Consider the following 24563-nt stretch of genomic DNA (forward strand, 5'->3'; position numbering starts at 1 on the left):
TCCTCCTGCTTCTGTTCGGTCAGGTGGCACCTTTTCGAGTAAGAGATCAGGCCAGTCTGACACTGTTGCACACCTGTGCCCTTTCTTGCAGGAACGCTATCGACAGGACTGTAACCTTGCGGTACAGCTGCTCAAGTGTAACAAGTCCCACTTCAGGAACCACAAGTTTGCTGATGTGAGTAGCAGTCCTGCTGAGGTGGGGAAGAAGGGCTCATAGTCTCTGCCTGCATCTTGCGTTCTCTACAGGGCTGTCAGCCTCTCATCCTTCAGCCTCAGATAGAGGTCTGGGGGGGCTTCTGTTCCTACTCCCACTGAGAAGGCAGCACAGAGCCTCTGCCATCTCCTCTTTCACGCCAGCTCTGTTTCACAGCTCAGCCAGGAGCTGTTATAAAAAGCACAATAACCTTGAATTTGATAGCCTGCTGGGTGCCTGATGGGAGCTGGCAGGAAGACAGACCTCTCTCTTACCCTGCTCTGTCCTCTTCTATTCCTCACCTGGCCACATGGAAGGGCCATGCTGCCTGATAAGGAGTCAAACAGCAGTAGTCTGGCCTTGCTTCACTTCTTACGTTGAGGAGAAATGTGGGAGGCAGCATTCAGGGTGTCTTTTAGGCTTCTCAAATGGGAGAAGTTGATACCATCTCATACTCCCCCTTGTGGGGTATGTTCAGCCCATCCTGCCTTCAGGATGAGCAAAGATGGAGTTTAGGTCTTTCACATCAGTGAATCACTTCTTTGGTTGGAAGTGTCCTTCAGGTCCTTACCCCAGCTCTCTCTTTGCCATACCCCTAGTCTCCATCCTGCCTAATGTTCCTCTAAGCAAAACCATGTGCTTTTCTTTTTTAACTTAGCAGGTGACCAATATGTCACCCTCCCCCATTGTTTCTCAAATTAGCACTCTTGAGGTCAGTGTATCAGTTACTGCTGGGGTAACCTTGACCTCTCTCCCAGCTGTCTCCCCTCCCTGGAGCTTTGAATTCTGCCCCCCAGAGCGCCGCGTCCCATGTAGCTGCCACTGGAGGGGGGGTGGTGCTGAGCAGCTGTGCAGTCTGCTTCACAGCCAGCTGTTGTCATGCAGGTTGGCCTGTGTCCCCAGCCTTGGATGCAGTTTCCTTCTGGCTGTGATGAGACAGACCTTGCTGTGCCACTGAGTGGCTTGTGGAGCTCTGTTCTCTACTTCATGCTGTGCTGTGCACGGTTGTGGTGACCATGGTGAGGGCAGCTTGGCAGGGTGATGAGGAGAGCAGTAGTGCTCATTTGCAGGACAAGGAACAGTGCTTACCCTCTGTTGAGACCCCAGTCCTGCGGCTATGGTAGTAAAGCCCTTGTTTGCCTCTCTGAAATGGACAGAGCAAGGAAGTGGGATGAGGTGGTGGAGTTGGTGGGAATAAGGGAAAGCATTGATTCTGGTTGGCAGGCAGGCTGCCAAGGCAGCACGGCTGCAATTACCACATTTGGGGAGCACTGCTGATGCCAGCACTGGGGGCTGTTGAGTCACTTCAGTGCAACCACCAGCTAATTTTCCACAGATCAATAGACCCCTTCCTAGCTCACACTGGCTGGTCCTTGTCTCTCAGCTCACAGGCATGGGGGATTGAGCCTGTGTGTCGTCTTTTCTTGTTTTCTTCGTGAAACGTGGCCTGTGAGCCACCGCCTAGGAACATGAGTGCTGTGGCAGCTAGAGAGCCTTGTTAGTCCCTCGTGGGGCAGGTTTGCTTTGGAAACATATACCCTTCTCAGGCAAGGTAGGTGAATGTTAAGGTCAAGATAAGGAGTACAAAGTGTAACCATGGAGGTTGATTGGAAAAGGCGGATTATTTGGAACTAGATGGCTTGTGTGCACCACCATTCTAATGTCTTTTTTCTTCTCCTTAGCTTCCCTATGAGCTGCAGGACATGGTCAATAAGCATTTGCACAGCACACAGGAGTCTGCAGGCCCTGGTCAAGAGACAACCCACACCTTGTCTCCATCTGATGTTGTGCCCACCTCAGTCATTGCCAGAGTCTTGGAGAAACCAGAATCTCTGGTTCTGAATTCAGCCAAGTCTAGCAGTGGCAGCTGTCCCATGGCTGAGGATGTCTTTGTGCACGTGGACATGAGTGGAGCCCCTCCTGATGCCTGCAACAGTGCAGGGCAGGTGAGGAAGGAGGGAGGAGATGCGGGGAAACAGCAGAATGGTGGTTGCAAGCCGCAGAGCAGTGTGGAAAGTGTGCCAGAGGAGGTGCCTGCCTTCGAGAAGCTAAGCCCATACCCTACACCCTCACCTCCCCATCCTATGTACCCTGGGCGCAAAGTGATTGAGTTCTCTGAGGACAAGGTAAGGATCCCAAAGAACAGCCCCCTGCCCAACTGTACATATGCTACGCGCCAGGCCATCTCCCTCAGCCTGGTACAGAGCGAAGATGAGAGCTGCGACAGGCACCGGACACTCCCCAACAGCCCCGCCTCGGAAGGGCGCCGTTCGACCTCCAGCTGTTCCTGTCAGCAGTCCCCCAAAACAGCCAGGGCTCACGGCTCTTCACAGAGCAGCCCCTTCAGCAGCCCTCCCCAAATCCCGAGCGCCTTCGCCAGCTCTGCCAGCTCCGAGGAGGACCTACTGGCCAACTGGCAGCGTATGTTTGTGGACAAGGCACCTCCCACCTCAGAGCGGGTGCTGATGAACCGCACGGCTTTCAGCCGTGACACAGCCCCTGACCTCCAGAAGAGGTTCAGCCGCTCCATGCAGGAGCTGGGTAGGGCAGCCTCGGCTTACTCGGATGGTGAGGAGTCTGCGCAGAGCTGCAGCTGGACTGTGAGCCGGGAGTCAAGTGTGGACACAGACAGCACTGAGTCCAGAGCCCGCAGGAGCCATTTCTCCTCAGACTATGGTACAGATTTCTCCCAGGATGAAGCCCAGAAGCTGTTGCAGGAAAGTGGTGGAGGCGCTGCTGAGCCTGGAAGCCCCTCACCAGAGAAGCACAAGGACTATGTGGACCTTGGCTTTCCTGAGAGCCCAGCCGAGGAGAGAGAAATGTTGCTCCAGGGAAGCAAGGAGATCAACCAAGGAGGTGCCCAAGAGGAAAGTGGAGAAGGCAGGGTCAAGCCTCCCTTCAGTCGGCCACACCGCAGCCCCAAGAGGATGGGGGTCCACCACTTACATCGCAAGGACAGTCTGACGCAAGCCCAGGAGCAGGGCAACCTTCTCAGCTGAGGCAGGGCAAGAAGCAGCCACACACTGCAGAGCTGTGGAATGCCTCCATCTCTCCACCTTCTGAGGGAGAAACCTCCCTTAGTACCCTCCTCCTGGGGGGGCTCTGCTCTCAAGTTTTATATTTATTCTCTTCTTTTGCTACCTGAAAGAGCTGGGGTCCCCCTTCCCTGGCACCTTAGACCCACAGTACTAGCATACACACTGTGCAGAAGCATGCCCACTGCCCCGGCACACTCGCAGCTCTCTTCACAGCCTCACACTGGTGCCTGTACCAGAGCTCGTTCTTGGTACCCCTTGTCCTGGTGCCTGTACCTCTTTACGCTCGCATCTTCCTTCCCCCTTCCCACTCAGGTACCTGAGGCCCTGGGTGCTCTCACAATGATTGCCCGCAGCTGCTCTGCTCTCTTTTAACATGTGCCAACAGGGTAGCATGCCTGCATGGTGGTGTCTGATTCCCTGGGAGCCCCCAGGGGCTGTGAGTGGGGCAGGAGGACTCTCCCAGGGGATGGCTGCATGCCTCTGGGGATGTGCTGGGATTGCTGGTGTCTCATTTTCCTGCTAAGTTTTGTTTTCCCCAGCTGCCCACTGTGTGGTTCTCCAAAATCTGCCTCTGCAGGTCCACATTGCTTCGTTCCCGCTCCCGGCCCCCACTGGGGAAACACAGGGGTGCTGTGGCGTGGGACGCAGGTGCCGTCTGATGAGGTGGTTTGGGGAGGCACTGCCTGCAAGGCGCTGGGGTTTGTGTTTGTGTGTCTCCTCCCTCACACCTCTTCCCCCGCTCCCTGTGCTGTTGTTTTGTTTGAATGGTGCTGATGCTTTGCTCTTGGGTGGGCTTCTTTCTTCTTTCCAAGCCTTTGGTTTTGGGGTGTATTGTTTTTTCTTTCTCCCCACCCTGCATAAACAGAGACAGCCGTTGGCAGCCAGTCTGATGCCTGTGTTGAGGGTGTGTTGAGGTGGTTCAGCTCTCAGAGCTGCACTTCCCTCTGATCCTGGCCCTCCTGCCTGGAGCAACCCCTCCAGACTCAAGAACAAGGTCTCACCTCGGGCGAGCAAGGTGTGAAGGATGCTGCTGGGCTTTTCTGGGCAGGGCTCGGTGCGGGGCCGGCAGGGATGCAAGGGCAGCCCGTTGAGGCGCTGCTCCCTCCAGATGCACTACCTCACGGCTTGGCAGCAGCCCATTGCCAGGGTCTCCTCACACCCCCTTCTCTTGGGGGGCTCCAGGCTCTCTCTGGGGCCTCCCCACCTGGGTGGGTCCTCTCTGTGTGTTTTTCCTAGTGTAGTGTGATATTGTGTGACTTTTCTTCTCAGTCTTGTGTGCTTGGTGTCTTAGGGGGGAGGGATGGGCAGAGGTCTGTAGATGTAGGTATTTTTTTTGAGGGCTTAAAAAGCCCAGGTGTCCTGTTTTAATTTTGTCCTGTGCCCTTGTCTGTCTGGTGTTTCTTGGCTCCTGTGGGGATGCGAGGCTGAGAATAGCCTGGTTCCCTGCGCCGTGCCCCCCTCAAGCCTCGCTGGCTGTCCCCAGCCTGCTGTCTGTTTTTTGAGTTGGGTTTGTGTTGTCCTCCCACCATTCTCAATGAGGGCTCTTCACTGGGCTGTAGGAGAGCAGCCCCCTGTCTGGGAGGGAGCTCCCGTTCATGTGCTTACAGCAAGATGTGCAGCCAAGAGCTGCCTGGGGGCCTGGCTTCCCTCTCCAAACCCATCTCTGCAAAGGGCTTGCCGCTGGGGCTTCAGCTGGAGCCTGGAGGCTGCAGGGCACATGAAAGGGAGCTGCAGACCTTTCTGGTGGCTATGTAGGTAGCTTTATGTACTGTGGCTGGAGCTGCCTCCTACACGCTCGCCTTGTTTCCCACCTCAAAACAGTTGTGGAGCTGGTTGCCACCTTCTGGCAGCAAGGTGGGACTCAGTATTTCACTACAGTATTTTGCTTGATACCTTTGCAAACAGGCTGGTGCTGAGAGCAGGAGCCATCTCTGAGCCTGCAGGATGTTTGTCTCCCCTGTCCTGAACATGGTGTTGGGGTCCCTGCATTTGCTTTCATGAGCCACTCCACTGCTGCATTTCTTCTGTTCTGCAGTGTTGCTGAGGGCTTGCATCTGCAGCAGCTGCCCGCTCCTGCCTCATGGACATCACCTGGGAGCAGATGCTCACTGAGTGAGGGGCTCTGGGGCTGCTGGTGGCCTGCCTGTGGGACAGCACAGCCACTTGGGCAGTGGGGGAGGCATTGCCCCTCAGGGCTCCACCCCGTCTCCCCTGAATCCTGGTGTGCTGGTCAGGGGACAAGACCTTCTCTTGCTGGAGTAGCTGGTACTGATGGTGCTGGGCAGAGCCAGCTTCCATCTGCTTTTGGTCAAGGTAGGCTTAAAAGGAAAACAGTGGAGAAATGAGGGGGTGGCAGAGGCTTGACCAGTGCCTCACCAGATGCTTCTGCTTCACAGCATCGGGCTGCTGGCAGAGGCCGAGGGGGAGTGGTGGCCTCAAGAGGAGCAGAGCCCTCTCCCGATGGGCACGGTGCCTGCCCTCTGCACTCCTGCTCACCTCCAGCAGTATTGGCTCTGGGGCCTTGAGCTGACCCTACTTTCAGTGTCCCAACTCCAGACTGTTAATCTGTAACTAAGGTGTTTTTTTTCTGAAATTTTCAAACTGATGTATATTTTAAGAGCAGAAATAAACTATTTTAAAAGTATGTGGCAATGGCTATAGCGTTCTCTCGGTTGGTTAAGACCCAGACCAGAGCAATCCTGAGCATGTCAGGGAGCAGAGCCTCTCGTGGTACAATGTCCCAAGTTTGCTGAACTGTGTGTGCCACCCATTAACTCTTCCAGGGAGAGTGATCTTGTGACCTCTGAGCTTTCCAGGGGGCTCTGAATTCACTGGTGATCACGAGTGCCCACTTTAGCAGCAGCCTGGTTCAAGGTGTTTGTGTGATTTAAGTCGTCTGTGTTGGAGAAGAGGCGCAGTCATGGAGTGATGTGTGGGATGAGCAGTGTTTTACATCTGTAATCGTATCCAAGCTCTGGAAACTGCCCTCTGGGTCTGAATGCAGATGGTCAGCTCAGACGAAGCCTGCAGACCAGAATCTACCATTCATAGGAGCACTTGTGTCACTTTTGACTCAGAAGCCGACAGGGGCTTAAAAATCAGGCAGATTGTTTATTAATGTTTCCTGGAGTTGCCTGTTTAAATCCTGCGTGCAATTTTCACGTTAATTGAAGGCTGTAAAGGCGAGGCTTGTTCTGTGAAAACCTCTACAGTGGAGCCCCTGGTGCTGTAACCACTCTCAGTGTTACATCGTAAATGCTGCCTACCTCATTTCAAGTATTGTGCTGGCTGGCCTGTCTTGGCACAGACCTCCATGTGCTGATCTAGGATGAGATGTAGCTAATCCCTTTAATAGTTGTTGGTTTTCTTGAAGCCCCAGCTCTCACAAATGTGTGAGAGTTTTAGTTCTCCATTTCAGAAACTGAGTTATGTAGGAACATGTAACATTGCTCCTCTGTGGAGTCTGTAAGAGTTTTACAATTCTAGTGTCAGTGTTTTGTGGTTTTTTTAATTTGTGTGAGGAGGGAGAACAGGTTGATAAGGCAACCCTGACAGGAAGTCTTCCAAGTATGAGAGAGGGAGTTCCTGTAGGATATCACTTGGAAGCGTTTCCTTATCATGTTGAGTGATGCTGCAAAGGTCAGAGGGCTGTGATGAAATTCCCTCCGTCTCACAAGTTATGCTGCCTCTGCCCTTCTGACCTAGGTGTATACAAAGTGTAGCAAAGGAAGTTTCTTGTTTCATTGTTCCCATAATTAATTATTTTATTCTGTGTTCCCTTGAGTAGCAGCTGCTGCCACAATTTAATTTTCCAGCCTAATCCAAGCCTTGAAACACGATCTTCTTGCCTACCTCTGGCAAAGGGCGCTTGGCTGAGCAGTGAAACCTGCAGCACTGGTGTGGGCTGAAGCCTTCACCCGAGGGTGCAGGGCTGGTGCCAGGCTCCCTGCAGATGGGCCCTAGTGCAGCCCTCTCCCTCCTCGCCGGGAGGAGGCCTGGAGGACAGCACGTTTGGCTATGACCGACCGACCTCCAGGAGCAGGGAGAACCTGCCCTGCAGGATGCGGGCGGTCAGCAGAGCAGGGGGCTGCTGCCCTCTGCCGGGACCCGAGCCCCAGCACAGCTCCTGCCAGCTCCACGCAGCTGCCTGTGCCCAGCGGCGCCTGCCCCATCGCGGGAGGGGAGTGACGGAGGCTCACGCTGCCACGAGTGGTGCAACGTCTGTGACCTTTATAAAACTCTCATGGCGACAGCAGTACAAGCCATAGAAAGAACATCTCTTATACACATCTGAATAAATACAGCCTGTGCCCTGCAGGCACAGCCGGGCGTGGGGGGAGGCAGGGCAGCGTGAGCGACACATGCAGCGACTGGACAATCACAAGCGGCTGACAGGGCGTGTGACAAACACAGAGACGCGTGTAGAGATTCGCTCAGACCAGGCTCCAGCGCTCAGAGCACCAAGGGAGGCATCAACGGGACGTGAAATGCGTGAGAAGGTGACTGGAGCAGCCCGCCAAAGGCAGGGGGGCTGGTAGACTCACGCTCCCCCAGCGAGCACGGTCCTCTTCTTGGCAGAAGCAGGGGGTAGCCCAGCTACATTTCTGTTTCTGCTAAGAGGCTGTCACCGAGACCTGACGTCATCAGGACCATCTGGGAGCTGGAATCTGTGGGGAGAGGAAGAAAACCACGAGCCGTTCAGGCTGGCAGAGAGCATGGAGCTGTGCTGCAGATCCAGAGGTGAGCACTGCAGGGTGGTTGTGAGATTAAATAGTAATGAGGTCTACTCTGGCCACGTAGCAGAACAGAATTGATGTTTGGGGAGGGGGGAAGGCAGAGACAGAAGCAAGAGGTCAGAGTGGGGATCTGTGTTTGTTGTCTTGGCTGTCAAGGGCAGCATCAGCTGTGAACCCTCCCCATGTACACTTGCAGGTGATACTGGTTGTGCTGCCCTTACCCAGCCCTGCACACACGTTTAAATCTGCATTCGCCAAGTGTTTTCAGCTACAGACACAGTATCCAGGTGGGATGGGCTGGCAGGCTGCAAGCCAACCAAACCCCAGAGCAGGGAACACGGGGCAAGCAGCCATTTTAGGGCAGCGGAGGCCTGGAAATCCTGACTCCCTGCGCTGCATGAATGGAGGGTTTGTGCAGCCCTCCCCTGCCTGCCTCAGGAAGGCGAGGACAGCTTGCTTGCTCTGCAATAGCACAGAGAACCGGCCAGGAATGCTGCGAGCCTCCCCACACCAAGTGAATCAGCTGCAAGGAGGATGGGCACACATAGCAAGTAAGAAACTCAGCAGGGTACCAGTTTCCCATCCAGAAGCCTTTTTAAACAGAGAAAAATTTGCTTTTTCCTGGATGTGAGTGGGGGAGATCTTTAGTGCCTGCATGCTTCAGATCCAGAGTCCTACATATTCAAAACTGCTGAGGGGGATCTCTATTTTGGGGACCAGTTTCTCGGAACTGCATCCAAAACTTAGCCAGAGATGTCAGTAAAGGATTTTTATGACTCTAATAAATAAGGATCCAGATGTTTTGAGGCCCAGGCAGTGGTTGTGCTTCTTTGCTATTAGTCTGATACTGGAACTGGGAAAAGGGAAGGACAACTAAAAATAATAATAATAAAAAAACAAACAACAAAACAAAACAAACAAAAAAAAAACAACAAACAAAATAAGCAAACCACAAACCAAATCCCCAAACCAGCAGAATCACAAGGTAGGCATGACGATATACAACATCGTAAATACCAACAATACACAACAGGCTACTGCTATCTCCATAATATACCTTTTTTGTTGTTGTTTTTCCTGTCTAGACAGGCTTTGGTGCCTGGCTAACCCCTCACATGTTTGTGACAGGGAGAGGAATAGCTGATGCCGTGCAGATTGCAGGATTTTCTGGAAGCAGTGAGGAATGACATGAGTTTTGGCTAGGATATCTGGCAAAGGCCCCTGAGATCTTTACCGCTCTTGCCCTGGAGTTTTAAGACTTTGGACAAAGATTTTGTTCCTGCAGCATCAGGGAAAAGGCCTCTGAGGTACTGCTTCCACCCTGCAGCAGCTGCATTGCCCTTGGATGCTGCCTTTCCAAACACAGCTCAGCCCAACACTGTTCCACAGCAATGCGAAGGTCGTGTCTGGAGGCTGTCTGGATCATGAGGAGGGACAGAAACCATTCACCAACCACACCATGAGAGACTAGTGGCACTGGAAACACTCCAGACACCCCTATTGCTGCCTGTCAGTCCCCACCAGCAGCCCAGGTCCTTACTGTTCTGGCAGATCCAAGGGTTCTTCTCCCTGGCTGTGACTTCGCGAGCTTCTGTCTCCTCCTCTTCCTCACCCTCTGAGAGCAGGTCAGAGATCTGCTGCTGCAGCTCGGGACTAATGTTGTTCTCCGCCAGGATGAGTGTCCGTAGGGCTGTGGGGTAATTCTCTACCATGTCCAGCAAGGTCTGGGCAGAGAGTGAGATAAACAGGCTGACAAGCAGCACAAACAGCAGCTAGGTTGAGCAGTAAGAGGGTCAAAGCTCTGTCTCCCTGCAAACTCAAGCCCTCCTCTTCTTACTTCTGCTTTCCCTTGGCTTTTACCTCCCTTTGCCAGGCTGAGAGTCTGAGGGCTTCCCATCTTTCTATGGGAAGAGCTGAGCCTGGATTTCCTGGCCCTATCTAGGGAGGAGACTGCTCTCCACCCTGTTGTTTCCAAACACCCAGGCTAGTCCCCTCTTACCTCTGGGCACTGGGGCTCTGAGAAGAGACCCTGTGCTACCAAGCCCCTCCCTGTCCACAGAGCTTTAGCTCTGATCCTCAATCGCAAGCCTGACCTCTTACTTCTCCCAAGAAAACCAAACTACAACTAGGTCCACATGTTTCTCCCTTCTGACTTTAGGGAGATCCAGGAGCCCTGCGTCAGAACTGTGGCTTATGAGCTCCTCCTGTGGCTGAACGCAACGGGCCAGAGAAAAGCAACAGCACCCCCGGGTGCAGGGAGAGGAGCAGGTCCATGCGGACCCAGGGATGGAGATGGAAGCAGGTACATGTCCTAGGGCCTCTGTAGGCAGTCAGGACCTCGATGTCAGTGATGCTGCAACATAATTGTAGGCTCTCATACCTGGGCTGACTGGTTGGTAAGTCCTGTTCCCTCCAAGTCCAGAACTTCAAGGGTTCGACTGGAGGCCACAGCCACAGCAAGCATCCCTGCTACCTGGTCACCTGTGGGAGAAGCAACCAGGGCTGTCAGCAGTGCTTGCCTTCCTCCATGTAATACCACATGCCTTCATGGGCCCACGGCTGTCACAGAAACATCCTCTCAGTATTTCTGCCATTGGCAACCTCCAGATCTCGGTTACCTGGAGGGGGATGGAAGCTGTTAACTGAGAAAAGAGACAAGGTAAAGATGCACCATTTTGTGGTTATGGGAGCAGTCACTAATAATCAGTGGGAACATGAAGGAACACAGTGAAATTGATTTTATTCCCCGAGGAATTATGTGTGCCCATATCTCCTTCCTACTCAAGGATGTGAGGGCCTTTAAACAGTCACTGTAAGACATCACAGACACAGAATAAGGCGCCAAATACACCACTCTAGGGGAAGCTTGGAGCCAGACAGAGGACCTCGCACCAGCTGACAGACTGCCACCCTGGAAAGGGGGCAGACTTTTGGGGGTGGATGCAGCAGGACCAGGAGCATTAAAGAGAGATGCTGGTGAAGAGGCAGGACTCCAGCGTATTCACCTGACATTCCCCAGAGAATGCCAAGACACTGTACAACTGTGACACCTCCTTTTGGAAAAAAATACAGACTACTGTCAGGTAACACTCTGAGGCCTTTTGTGCCCAAGAGGAGGTACCTGGTCAGACAGACAGGGCTTGGGGGAGGCTCTGTTTCCACACTGGGTGAAGAGGGGAGTGCCCAGCTGATGCTCAGGGGAGGCATGGCCTGGTCTCCTCCTCACCACCTTGCAGCAGAGCTGGAGTTGGTTTCCATGACAACCAGTGCCAGGCTCTTCTCCTCCTCCTCCCTGCTCCATCAGGAAGAGGAAGGAGGGAGCGCAGGGACACACTGCATCTTCCAAGCCAGCATGGGTGCCCAGGGCTTCAGGAACAGGGGAGACATGGCGGGCCAAATGTGACAACAAAGGCGATGGAGTGGGCAAGGTACAACCTCCTTTCTGCACCTCTCCGTTAGGGCATGTGGCAAGGCTGGCTTTCCCCACATCCAAAGGCACCTGGCAGGACAAACTCACTGCTGGGGATTAGAAGGAACCCATGCAAGAAACTGCCCCATCCTACTGGTGAAGCTTTACTGCCCCTCTAGAGCTCAGCCCCCAGCCACCTATAAACACAAATCGCACAAACACTGAGAGGCAGGAGTGCAGCATCCCCTGCTCCTGCTCCCTGGCTCCCCAGCTTACCTAGGGGGTTGTAGTCCAGGTTCAGCACACGGAGCTGTGAGCTGTGAGCCACTGCAATGGCCAGGCGTCCCCAGCCTTTGCTTGTGACGCCTGGGTTGGCACTCAGCGTCAGCTCTTTGAGGCCTGGAGGAGAGAAGCCAAACCAGAGCCTTAGGGTCACCAAAGCAGTCCCAGGGGAACTAGTCCAGCTAATCAGAGCAGTTTTGAGTCATATCCCCTGTACTCTGAAGGGCTAAAAGGTTTGGTTTTCTCTGACAACTGTCAACATCTTTCACTCATCAATGAAGTATTTCAGTATTCAGCAGTAGCCCTTCATTTGCCCATGCTGTGACTACCCCATTTCTCTGCTCTCCTAGCCTATGTCCTGCTTACTCTAAATAGCAAACACAATGGAAACAAGTAAGTGGTATGCATGGTGACTGACCAGGACAATGGGGTGGCAGAAAGTGACAGGTTGGAGAGAGGATAATGGGGACAGTAGGCTCTGCAGTCTGCACTGGGGGGGGTGGGCCAGCAGAGATAACAGCATCAGTGTCACTGTGCGCACACAGAGGAGAAGGTGCTGGGGAGAGGTGGAAAGCACTTTGAGAGTCAGGAGAGAGGGGTGGTGTTACCTCAGCACATGCCATCTCTCAGCTTAACTGGCCCACTGGCTTCTGACCACCAAAGATCATCCACAAAGGTCATCTGCAACTCCACACTCAGAGCACCCACAAGCAGGGACCGACAATAAAGCCAAGTGCTAAGGTGGGGGACACACCATGTATGTAGCCACTGTCATTATCAACACACAAATGCAAAATAATAAATTCAAAGTCCAAGCAGTCCCCTCCTCCAGTTTCAAATGCTCCTGTCATGAAACAGAAGCAACCTGTTGGTCCCTGAGCTCTAAACTGCCAGCAGGACAGATCAATAGCATAAAGCCCATGCCTGCTCAAGAGAACCACTCCTCTGTTGCTTGGATTTCTGCTTAACTAAGTCGGGGAAAGAAATTCCTCAGCCCAGACAAGCTAGAAAGCCTGCCCCCTCTAGGGCTGAGGATTTATGCTGCATGCATTTGCTCCACATGAAGCTTCATTGGTCATTGTGCAGCCCACAGCCCCTGGTGCTTACCAGATTTGGCCCCGTCAGGTGGCAGGAGCCCACAGATAAGGTTGATGCCTTCATCGCCCAGCATGCAGTCTCCTAGATCCAGAGCCACCAGCGAGGGGTGGATGGAGAGAGCAGGGTTGAGGAGGGCCAAGCCTGCATCTGTCAGGGGGCTCCCATGGAGGCTGTGCAGGTAAAAGGGAAAATTACTGAGCAGCCTTCTTCCTGGTGCCTAAACCAACCCAGCGGGGAGGGAGGAGAAAAAATGGGGTGGATGACAAATCCTAGCACCATGAGGGCAAAAAGCACTGGGAAGCCTCCTGGCCGCTACAGCAGCCCTTCTCTCCCAGCCGGGTGAGGGGGTGCAGGGCATGCCAGCGGGGCAGGGGCAGCCCCTGCCACCGGAGCAGCCCCGGTTGGAGAGGTCAGGAGGGAAAGCCATGGCCGTGCCCAGCTGGTGGGGGCAGAGGTGGCTCCCCCGAGCCGGGTGAAGGGTGAGGAATGACTCTCTGCAGCCTCAAGGGCGTTTTTCCTCCGACAAGATTTAAATTCAGGGGCTGGCCCGGACCTGCAAACCCCCGAAAGACCCGTCCCCGCCCGGGGAGGGGGGGGCAGGCACCCCCGCAGCCCCATGCCCCGCTGTACTCACAAGAGGGACTGGACGGAGCGGTTTGTCTTCAGGGCCTCGGCCAGCTGCTTGACGCGGTTGATGTTGGAGACGATGCCCAGGTTGAGGTTGAGCTGGGCCAGGGAGCGGGACTCGGCCGCCCCCCGGCAGACGTGCCCGAAGTCGCGCTCAGAGAGCTGGCAGCCGCGCAGGGACAGCAGCCGCACCGAGTTCTCCCGCAGGCTCTCGCAGATGTCCCGGATCTCCGCCCCCGACAGCGTCTCCCCGGAGATCTGGATAGACCCCGGCAGCATCTTCCCCCCGTTCGGGGAGCAGCCGCCTGCCGCCGCCCGCCGATCCCGTCGCGGCGGCTGGACGCCGGGGGGAAGCCGCGCTGAGCGCTGCGGGCCGGGGCGGGCGCCAACGCCGCCGCCGCCGCCGCTGCCGCCGGGCAGTCCCGGCCCGCTGTGGCCCCGGGGGCGTCACCGCCCAGCCTCACCGGCGGCCGCCGGGCCGCCCCGCTTCACCCGGCGGGGCCGCCGCTCCTCCGCGGGCGGGGAGACCTGGAGGAGTCATTGGCCGGAGCTAATCCGGACCGGCGCCGGGCTCTGAGCTCCGCGGAGCCGCGCCGCACCAGCAGCGCCAGGCGGGTGCCGGGCAGCCCCGCCGCTCCCCGCCCCGCCCGCACCTGCCGGGCCGGGCCGCCCCGCCTCCTCCCCGGCGCCGCTCCAGGCCCTCCTCCCGCCCGGGGCGGGCTCCGCCGCCACCCTCCCCTCGGCCCCCGCCGGGCGGGGCCGCCTCTTCGCGGAATGTTGCGTGCGGGGACGTACTTCCCACCCCACCCGACCTCCCCTCTCGCCATATTGGGCTCCGGTGCCGCTCGAAGCCCGTGAGGGGTGAAGCCGGTTCCTGCCCGGCACCCTGAGGCGATGGCGGGGTAAGGCTGGTGGCGGCTGCATCCCCAGCACTGAAGATTGCAGGAGGAGAGGGTGGGTGGGTGAAGCCCCTGGGAAGGGCTGTCCCTGCCACCGCACTCCTGCCTGGGGAGGGGGCTGAAGCCGCTGGTCCATGGTGTTCTTGGTGTGAGGGGCAGCATTCTTCTGCCAGTTTACGTGATATCTGTGCTTAAATCCACAACACCTCAAGCCGGGACCCATGGCTTTCAGCTGAGGTTGGTGTGAACTGCTTCTCATGGCCCAGAGCTTATGGACCTGGTGCTGGGACGCAGCTGGTGAAAGGTGTAGGAGGGGGGGGAAGTGCTGCAGACTTCACTCTCAGCCTGACCTGCGGCAAGAGGGGTTTGCCTTGCTAATCCATGGGTATGGATCAGAGGGATTTGTCCCCTCTCTCCCCCTGTTGGGTAATCCTGTACTTGGAGAGAAATAGGAAGCAGGGCCTCTGCGTTTTCAACTCCACTGAGCTGAAAAACGAAGCCAGTGATGTGGAAATTAGGTTAAACCGCCTAAGTAGGCAGCTTTCTGCACGTAACTAATCTAGCTGCTGCATATAGCAGCGCTGAAGTGAATTCCAGTCCAGTGGGTAACTCGGGGTCAAACCCAGGCTCCTCTGCTTGGTTTGCAGGCCAGGTAGGAGAGAGGTGATGGAAACTGAGGGGAAAAATAGGATGGGGGGGTGGAATGTGAAGCAATTATCCTCCACTGAAATGGAGGAGCAGGTCACCTGAGCTCAGGACTGCATGTTAGGTCCTGGAAGAGACAAAGGGAGCTACAGAGAAGCAGCTCTACTCACATGTCAGCTTTAAGACTTTGGCTGCATCATCTATTTATAGTGTAGGCGTCACCATGCCCTTTCAGTAATCCTTTGCTGTTCGCTAGAGTTGTCTACACACCTCTCTCTGTTTCCCTGTTGCACAGGGATGCATGGGCTTGATACTGTACCTTCAAGCTGTGCTAAGACCAGACCACTGCCCTGGCAACACATCTGCACTGGGATGTGAGCAGCAGCTGTGAGCAATGAGCAGTAGTACAGGTGATGGCTTTCAACAGAGGAACAACTGATCTCTAAGGTCAGGTTACATGGTACAGGTGAGAACAGGATCCTACTTATTGTGGGGCTGTGAGGGGCAGAGGCTGGATGTCAGAGTGGTGGGCAAGGGAGTGACCAAGGAATACCAGCTGCTGATTTGTATAGGTGGACGGTAAGGCTGCACTCAGTTTCACCTCCCAATTACCTCCAGGCACTAATTAACCCATGCTTCATTGAACAGGCTATTTTTAGAGAGGTGTTTGGTGAAGAGCCCCTGGGACATGTCCCATTTCAATTGTCAGCAGCAGCAGCAGCCCTGAAGTGCTGATGAAGATGCCCTGGTGCTGGAATCTTCACTGCCTGTTGTAAGGAGCAAGAGCACATCGAGGAGACAAGCATCCTACCTTGCTTTATGTTCAAATATGTTGGGAAAAGTGGCACAGAAGCTACTGCTTAGAGCTTTGATTCACTAAACCTAATTAAGACCTATGCAGAGGGGAATTTGGCAGTGGTATTTTATGGAGAACTAGGTATTGCTTCCTTGCCATGTGTAGTTACCCAGCAGGTATGAGGAAGGTAGTTTATTGCTTACCTGCTGGGGGTACAAGGAATGAGAGCTGACTCTCTAGACTGATGCTATCAGGAGCAAACACATAAACGGAGAAAAACAGTGGATGAGGAGCAGCTCGAGTGAAACTAGACACAGGAACAGGAGAAGAAACAGCCTGCCGGTAACCCAAAACACAACTAAGATGACAGTGCAACAAGGGTGGACTGTAAGTAGGGTTGGACTCCCAGGTACTGCAGAGGAGAAAAGGAGGTCATAGATACTTCGATATACATTTTATCTTCCTTTTTTTAATCTGATAGCTTCATATGTTTATTTCAGCTTTAATAAAAAGGGGCTTACACAGTTCTCACAAAGCTACCCTTCCTCAAAAGGGGAAGGTGATAGGGGGAATTATTTCAGATCTGTTGCAAGGGAGGAGGGAGAAAATTAATTTAGATTTGCTACAAGAGCCACGGCAGGAACCAAAGGCAGAGATAGTCTGGCATGGGAGGGCTGTAAGGTTTGTCCTGATAACTAGAGGACTGGAGTAAGCACTGAGTGGTGCCCTTCCACAAGGACTTTACTAGGGCTGTGTGATTATCATGCTCCCTGGAACTGCAGCATGCATGCATTTCCCTGCAAAAGTGCATCCCTCTCTGTCAGCAAAAGGGATGCTGAAGCTCTCAGCCAAGTGCTGAATTTCTGGCAGTACAGAGCAATTCAGCTTCCAGCTGCTGCTGCACAGAGAATTAATCAATGCGGAAGAACCAGAGCAGAGCAAGCCCCACAGCTCCCAAGGGGGTGGTTGGTTGTCACCCTGGTCATCTGTCCCCAGCTGACATGACACACAAGCTGCAGAGGGGAAGCATGAAGCATTTGCTTACTGCTCTCTCCCATGCTTTGAGTGAAAACACAGGGTGCAGCTTCATCCCTCTGATTTAGCTAGGTGTGGGAGGGGAGTACAGCCCTTCTCTTGCAGTGTCTGTAGAGCAGCAGTGATGGTGTTTGGCACAGAATGACATTTCTTCTTGGCTGGACTTAATTCTAGTGACAATTGTCTCTTTCTCCTTTCCTTTCCCTCTGCCTGTGCTTGGAAAATTTGCACCAAGAGAAACAAACCCATTCTAGGCTGCCAGGGCAAGAAGCGCAAATTAGAAACCAACCTCCCGTGGCGTTATAAAGAGGGAAATACCAGAGTTGTGCAGCATTACAAACTAACACTTCCATTTTGCCAAGCTGGAAAGTAATGGAAATTCTGGAAGCTTAAAGTGGTTCATTTGGTCCAAAAATGTGAGAGACTACCAGCTCAAAATGATTCTCCCAAATTGCTCTGAGTAGTGTTCTTTAGCCAAAATAAGTTTCTCAAGGTGCAAGTGGCTGTGGGTAGGAAAAGAGAGAACATGTCTACTACATATGTGTTTGTTAGCAGACAAGCTTCTTGCTTTTGAAAGGGGAAGAAATTATGAACTCAGGGATAAGCAAACAGTGGAAAGTAGGTCTGTGAAAATGTGCAAGTCCCATCCGGGGACATTTTTGTTTTAACTGAAGCAGATGTCCAGCCTGCTGACAGTAGCTGGCACTATCTTTCATTGCGCCTTGGCTCTAGTCCTAATGCCACTACAGCTGCATCCTCCCCCACTAATATAATAAAGGGGCCAAAAAGTGCTGTTCTGACATGCTCTCTGCCTCGTGCACAGATAACTTGTGGGTACATCAAGACAGGAAACTATTTTTTTCCAGTCTGAGCTTAAGTATGAACTACTATGAGGAGTGGTTCCTCTCCCCCAGTCATCCAGAACTATAGCGAGAAGAGATAGAAGGTGAAAGCAAAATACCAGCTCACAGCTTTCCATTATCAGACCAGTACAAGTTAGAGCAGCAAGGGAAGGCTCCATCTGCACTACGCACCTGTGAGTTACTGCAGGGCAAGTAAGCCTAGGCTGGGCTGCTCTGCTTCCCCATCCTTGCTGGAGCTTTCCTGCATCAGTATGCTGGAGAGAAATGTGTCAACTCTGTTACTGTGTACATTCCCTCGTTTCTCCCCTTGTTTAAGGGAAACGCTGGAGAAAAGTTTGCCAGAGACTCTCAAGGCTCCAGGAGACCTTTCAGAAATAAGGTCTAGACTCGGCTTGAAAAGCCAGACAGTGCACAGCAGCCTGTGTGTCTGGGGGGGCAGGATGCCATTCCTGCTCAGACCAAGGGGGCAACAGACCCACAGCTGGGAGACATGAGAGCAAGCTGCACGAGGGCAAGCTGAGGTGAACTGGCCTCTTCAGCAGAAATATCCACAGAAGACCATGCACAAACACACTGTCCCTGCAGTCAGAACTACTGTCCCACAGAGCAACACAGGCAGAAGGGTGATAAGAACAAGAGGTGTTGTGGAAGCATGGGACAGATGTATTTCTGACGTACACAGGAGAAGAGACAGTGAGGTGATGTAGCAGCTTGGACCAAGTGGAAAGAGTGTGATCAATCTGGAACATGAGAAGGAAGAGAATGTAGTTAATCATCATGCTGGTCCTGAAAATCTCCAGAGAAATCTAAGTTCTGTACCTTTTGGGCTATGGAAAAGGGGCCCAAGACAGGCCACATATGACAAAACATTTGAAGTAGGACAGCAGAAAATTACAAAGAATCCTGCTTTGAGTCTAGAACAGGTCAGATAAAGGCATAGAGACCAAACACCACTTTCCCATTACTCAAGTAGGCTCAAACATAAGACATCACTCAGCACCAACATCAATTTACTTCTTCCCTCTTCAGGACAGGAACAGGGCAGATAGCCCTGGGGTTACATCAGCAAGCGGAAATAGGGGTAAGGGACAACTGTGCTGGGAAATCCCAGCTAAACATGCAGGCAACAGAACCACTCTACTCCTGACAGCCCTGACCTGGATGGGAGATAAGCATGGTTCTTCTGAGTGAGGTACAGTCCACTCAGCTGCCCAAAACTGCAACCCAAAGGACAGGTCCAGAAAAACAAAACTAAGTCTTCTTCCTGCTGTGCTGTCCAGTTCCTAAGAGGCAGCAGGTTATCATGGCCCTATGCAGCCCCCAAAGTAGTGAAGGAAGCAAGTCCAAGTCTGTGAAACTACAGGGTCAATGCAACAGCTTTGGCCGTTGTGTTCAGTACAGCATTGGAAACAACTGGAATGTCTCTGGCAACTCTTTGAAAGGGCGGCATGTTGGGTCCTTCCAATGTGTCCAGGATACCTGCAGGGAACAGAGAAAAGGGGAAAGTGGCAAGGGTTAGTTCAGATGCAGAGGGCATGTCTCCGCTTGCTTTTCTTTCTGGTCAGGTAATGGCTGATGGTGGCAGGACCCAAGATATGTAAAGCATTTGGAGCCAATGGGAGGAGACATCTAGGCCCAAAAAATGAATAGCAATAAACACCTCCATCCACAGACTACATGATATAGATCAGAGCTTGTCCTTGGGACAGGGAAACTGCATGTTCTCGAGAGGAACACAGACCCTTTCACTTTGAGGGTACCAAATCCAGGCCCCTGCCATTTGACCCAAATGCAGACATTGGTAGGGATGCTGCTCTGCTGGGGCAGCTTGATAAAATTCTCTTCCCACCTCATCCCAGCACAGACCCTGCTCTTAGACAAATTCTCTCCTTCAGTCCTGAGATACACTTGCAGACTCACATCAGGAGCTGCAGCTTGGGGTGCAATGTGGATTTTTTGTCACTGCAATGGGAGCATAGCCTGTTTGGCAGGAAACACGCGTACTGATGAAAGTGTCTTGTAGCTCCTGTCAATGACCTTCTCAAGACTGATAATTAGTCTTGGAGATTCTTGAAGGATAACATATACTCCAAGCAATTTTCTATTTAATCTGCTGAAAAGATGCAGATCAGGGCTCAGAACCTTGACCATAAGAACAGATCCAGGAAAGAACAGTATTTACATCTAAAAGGACTTCTTGCTGTGCTGTAACCCCAGCTGCAATACCATGAACAGATCTGGCTGCCTAAACTCAGAAAAGGGCTTGCTTTTTTTTAAAAAAAGGGGACCTGTATATGTAGAGCCTGGTAAACAGCACTAACTGGGGAAGATGCAGCTTCTGTTATCAGTGTTGTACAAGACACGATAAAAAAAAAAAAAAAGTTACAAACATGTTACACAAAGTAGGAGAAAGACTTATGACATATTTCCTGATCAGAGAAAAGCAATCTGACTTCAGCAAGATTCAGGAAGGGACTGGACATCTGCATGCAAGAACAGTCAGTGCTGTAACACTTAATTTGTGGGGAAAGAACAAGCTTCGTACCTCACAACTTAGGTCTTAAGTACTGTAAGTACTAAAACTCAGTGCACAGAGACTACCCCACATCTACCTGCTGCCATACTTTGACAGCTTCTTCTAATAAAGCTAGTGCTGGTCTCACTTGGGTTGCAAATGGCACAGATGCGCTCAGGTCAGATCCAAACTGTCCATCCTTTCAGAAAGAACAAAAAGCGGCTCCCTCTTCCCCCATATTCAACAGAATATGTCTTCATATCTCCCTTGCTTACCTTCTACCACCTTGTGATAAGCAAAGTGCAGATAGAGGAGGAAAAGCATATGCAGAGCAGCGAGGGTCCCACACAGGATGAGCCGCTGGGTGTGCCCCACGGTGCGTGACACCAGCACAGCAACCTAGGACAGAGGTGGAGATTAGAGACAAGGTAGCTGCTACACGTGCCACTGGCACTGCAGTCAGGAGCACACACGAGGATTGGCGAAGTAGCAAGAGCCAGGGGAAACACTGCTCAGACCCTTTCTTGCAGTTTGCATCACCAAGTTCAGAGTAATCTGACTTTGCTTCATGTAGGTGAGCCTTGCCCAGTCTTGTCAAGAGTTCTGGATGCTCAGGAATGGCTCTCCACAGCAGCTGGTGCTGCAAGGGAGCAAACCTGCAGCTGTCAGAATATGTGAGGATATTAAGCCAAGCGTCACCTCCACACACCAGTGGCCAAATGACCTCAGAGCATCAGGCTGTTGTTCACAGCAGCCTGACTCATTGTGAAACGAACTGCTTAGCTCAAGGAACAGAAAGCAAACAATGCTTCCCTCCCTTTTTTGTCCCCAGAACACGAGGGCCCCGGGCTGCCTGTCTCTTACCATTCGTAGTGTAGAGAGTCCACCAACACCCAACCAGAAGATGTAGAACAGGGAGTGGAAGTGGATATTATAGGTGACAAAGAGAGTGATGCAGTGTCCAAAAAGGCCATAGCCCTGACAAAACAAAAATCTTCATGTCACAAGCGTCAGTCCCACACAAAGAGCCATTGATCAGAGCACAAGCAGCATATTTCTGCAATGCTTCACTAAGGCAACACTTCACTCATTTGATGCCAAAGAGTCAACTGGTACAGCAATTGTAACAGCAGCTCACACCCAGATAATCTGTCCAAAGGATTCACAGGGATGTCAGAGATTACAACAACTTGGGAAACAGTGGAAAGAGCTTCTGATACCAGAGAAATTGGAATCTTCTGTTTTGTTTTGTTTTGTTTTTAACACCAGGTTCTCAAATCAGGAAGTGCAAAGCAGGAGACCTGCACAAAAGAATTGCCTCCTTTAGCTATTGCTGTGCTTGGGCTGAGGCAGGTCAGGAGAACATCCTGGAATTCCAGGCTGTTCCACCCGGGAACACCAATTTAACAAGGACTTTTCCTATCCTCTGGGAAAAGATCACAGGCCACCCTCATGCTGGAACACCTTGTGCAGCCAACCCACACCTTGGGACAACGCCATCTGTACATACCAACAGCGACAGCATCTGCACCATCGTGATTTGGGCATTGCACAGATATGCCAGGAAATAGATGAAAGAGGAGACACCCAGCCAGTAACCAAAGCAGGTGCCAATTGCCGTGCCCATCAGTGTGCCTTCCCTCTGTGGAGACAGCATCAGGATGAGGAAGACTCAAAGAAGTGACCTGCTGGCACCCAAATTCCACCATGGAGAGTTCCAAGAGCCTTTCCAGGCATTATCAAATAGGTGGCTAGTAACATCCAGGGTGCCATGTGACCTTCACCCCAGCATCAAGACTTTCTGGAGCATCCTTCCTCCCACCCCCAAACCAACAGGCTCTTCCTCAAATCAATCTTCTTTTCAGCAAGATGCTATTCAGTCATGGAAGAGGTTTCTTCTCTCTTTCTAGAATTCTTATAGCAATCCAGAGCCCCAGTCAAACCACAACTTATCACTGAGACCTGACGTACAATGATGGTGTCTGAGGTCTTCATCCCATGCAAAAGGATGGCCACCAGCGTAAAAACCAGCATGAGGGGTCCATAAAGCTCGCCTGCAATCTTCTACAAGAGAAGTCAGATCAGGGAAGGTTTGGTTAGTGCTCCTGAACAGCAGGCTGCCCTCCCCAAGCAATATGAGAAGTGCCTTGGATTACGTTTATCAACAGTCCACCTGAGAAGTAACAGCCACTGCTGGCAGAAGCCAGGCAGAATAGGGGTTGCATGATGAGGAGTCAAAGTGGTGTTGAACAGGATGCAGAAATGGGATAAGTGAAATCTAGAGGTCTAGAACTGTACCAGTACTAAAGGTAGCAGAATGGGGTTTGGAACAACCACAGAAAAGGGTTTACTGACATGTTCATGGAGATGAACGCCTAACAAACTCAATTAAACCATGTTAGTAAGAACTTAAGTTTTAGAAAGTATCTGTGGGACACTCACTTGGGCCATAGAGTCTGATTCAGCAAATGGGAACTCACCTGTGGAAAATTAATCATCTTCACAGGAATCATGGACTCCAGCAGTCTGCATCACAGCAAAGCAAGGAATGACATCAGCAGTAGGGAGTACAAAAGGATGGTTAACAAAATGCTTCAGAAGTAAAACATTCCATATGCCTGTGATCACTGTTTTCTGCTGAGGTCACAGGCCTCCGGGGACAGAGATTCCTTCTAAAGGGTCACATAAGGTAACTAAAGTAGAAAAACCTTACTGTCAACAATTTAACTTTGCCAGGGGGGATTAAATTAAAACATTTAGAGATCCACTTGGGGATAAGAGACCATTGACAGAACAGCAGGAAGGAAAAGGCACCTTTCTTCATCCAGCCTGACAAAACTTTGCCTTTTCATATGCAACTGTGTTGCAAACCCAACAGAAGCTCCATAACACAGCTGACTAGTAACAGGCTGAAGATGCCCCAAAGCCCTTTTTTCTGCCCAGAGCAGCAATGCTGGGTAACAGGGCAGCCAGTCCACCTGGTGGACATAATTGAGGACACTGGAACAAAGCACAGTGTGCTTCCCCATACCTGAGCCTTTCTGCAAGACTGGCAGCCCACCCCAGCTTGCTCGCTTTGGGGAGACAGCCAGCCTCTCACCAGCAAGAAGCGGCCAGCTCCCTGTTCCCCCATGCTCCGTGGTGGAGATCATAGAATCATACAATGTTCCGAGTTGGAAGGGACCCACAAGGCTCACTGAGTCCAACTCCTGTCCCTGCGCAGGACAACCCCACAGTTAACCCCACAGTTCACACCACGTGTCTGAGTGCGTTGTCCATTCTCTTAGTGAACACTGTCAGGCTTGGGGCTGTGACACCTCCCTGTTCCAGTGCTCCACCACCCTCTAGGGAAAGAACATTTTCCTAATGTCCAACCTAAACCTCCCCTGGCACATCTTCCTGACATTCCCTTGGGTTCTGTCATTGGTGACTAAAGAGAAGAGTTCGGTGCCTGCCCCTTCTCCCCTTGTGAGGAAGCCGTAGACCACCATGAGGTCTCCCTCCGTCTCCTCTGGGCTGAACAAACCAAGTGACTTTAGCTGCTACTCGTACGGCTTCCTCTCCAAACCCTTCACCAACTACTTGGCCCTCCTCTGGACACTCCCCAGTAGCTTTATTTATTTTTTTATACTGTGGCACCCAGAACTGCACACAGTGCTCCAGGTGAGGCTGCATCAGTGTGGAGCAGAGCGGGACAACCACCTCCCTCGCCCTCTGGCAATGCCGTGCATGATGCACCCAGGACAGGTTGTACCAAGCCAGGCCCTGCTCACCTAGCACGAACTTGGACAGGCTCCACGTCGAAGTAGGGCCGGAGGATGTCGATGTTGGCATAGAGGCTGAAGGCCCGGGAAGCTTGTCTCTTCCCCACCTGCCACATCTGCAGAGAGAAGGGAGCTGGCAGCGGGAGGGCCGGCGAGGGCCCCCGGGGCTGGGGCGGCCGGAGGCCTCGCTCACCTGGTCAGCCACCTGCCGGCCCAGCTGCCCCCGCAGCCCCTTCATGCCCAGGAACTCCCCGTCCTCCTCCTCGGCGGTCCCCGTCTCGCCCTCCGCCTCGTCTTCCTCCTCCTCCTTCATGCGCTGGTGCATCTCCCCCATGTCCTCGAAGCTGGAGCCCGACGTGTCGTCCATGTTCTCCATGTCAATGACGGCGGAGCCGCCACCCTGCACCGGGGCAGACAGCGTCAGCGCCCGCTCGGCCCGGCCCCGCAGCACCACCACCGCCGCCACCCCTGGCCGGCCTGGCCGCACCTGCATGTTGTCCTCGAAGCCGCCCCAGTCGGCGGCGCCGCTCCTGCCGCCGCCCGCCGCCGGCGCGGACATGTTGCCCGGTCCGGGCCGCGCCGCGCTGGCCGCTGCCGCTCCCCAGCGGCGGAGCAACCGGATGTGATGTTCCCGGCGGAGGGTCCCAACTCTCGCGAGGGTGC

The 24563-nt window shown here is 53.0% G+C and overlaps 3 protein-coding genes and 1 long non-coding RNA gene across 17 annotated transcripts in view; 2 read left to right on the forward strand and 2 right to left on the reverse strand.

Moving 5' to 3' along the window:
- TJAP1 (tight junction associated protein 1) overlaps positions 1 to 5875 on the forward strand; it is a 39159-nt gene extending 33284 nt beyond the window's left edge. For all 13 annotated transcript variants that reach the window (XM_005503792.4, XM_021289430.2, XM_021289434.2 and 10 more), the window contains 2 exons: positions 92 to 175; positions 1876 to 5875. In XM_005503792.4, coding sequence (XP_005503849.2) covers positions 92 to 175; positions 1876 to 3192 — 1401 coding nt within the window. In that variant the 3' untranslated portion in view covers positions 3193 to 5875. The remainder of the gene's footprint in view (positions 1 to 91; positions 176 to 1875) is intronic.
- Positions 5876 to 7439: 1564 nt separating this feature from the next.
- Positions 7440 to 14012, reverse strand: LRRC73 (leucine rich repeat containing 73). The gene is made up of 6 exons (XM_005503846.4): positions 13391 to 14012; positions 12766 to 12926; positions 11653 to 11775; positions 10348 to 10448; positions 9508 to 9691; positions 7440 to 7898 (listed from the first exon to the last, which is right to left on the reverse strand). The coding sequence occupies exons 1-6, from the start codon at positions 13660 to 13662 to the stop codon at positions 7828 to 7830; spliced, it is 912 nt and encodes a 303-aa protein (XP_005503903.3). The 5' UTR covers positions 13663 to 14012; the 3' UTR covers positions 7440 to 7827.
- A 142-nt stretch (positions 14013 to 14154) lies between these two features.
- On the forward strand, positions 14155 to 18512 carry LOC110359726 (uncharacterized). 2 transcript variants are annotated; one of them, XR_010471536.1, is made up of 3 exons: positions 14155 to 14285; positions 15223 to 15393; positions 15576 to 18512. It is a non-coding gene; the product is annotated as an uncharacterized LOC110359726 (long non-coding RNA). The 2 variants fall into 2 exon arrangements; XR_010471535.1 differs by having other exon boundaries at positions 15223 to 18512.
- A 102-nt stretch (positions 18513 to 18614) lies between these two features.
- YIPF3 (Yip1 domain family member 3) lies at positions 18615 to 24561 on the reverse strand. Its single transcript, XM_065058068.1, has 9 exons — positions 24388 to 24561; positions 24094 to 24300; positions 23910 to 24016; positions 22617 to 22662; positions 22108 to 22200; positions 21647 to 21778; positions 21001 to 21114; positions 20412 to 20535; positions 18615 to 19100 (listed from the first exon to the last, which is right to left on the reverse strand). The coding sequence occupies exons 1-9, from the start codon at positions 24457 to 24459 to the stop codon at positions 18979 to 18981; spliced, it is 1017 nt and encodes a 338-aa protein (XP_064914140.1). The 5' UTR covers positions 24460 to 24561; the 3' UTR covers positions 18615 to 18978.
- Positions 24562 to 24563: the final 2 nt, after the last annotated feature.

Source organism: Columba livia, chromosome 3 (assembly GCF_036013475.1).
Source record: "Columba livia isolate bColLiv1 breed racing homer chromosome 3, bColLiv1.pat.W.v2, whole genome shotgun sequence".
Lineage (NCBI taxonomy): Eukaryota > Metazoa > Chordata > Aves > Columbiformes > Columbidae > Columba > Columba livia.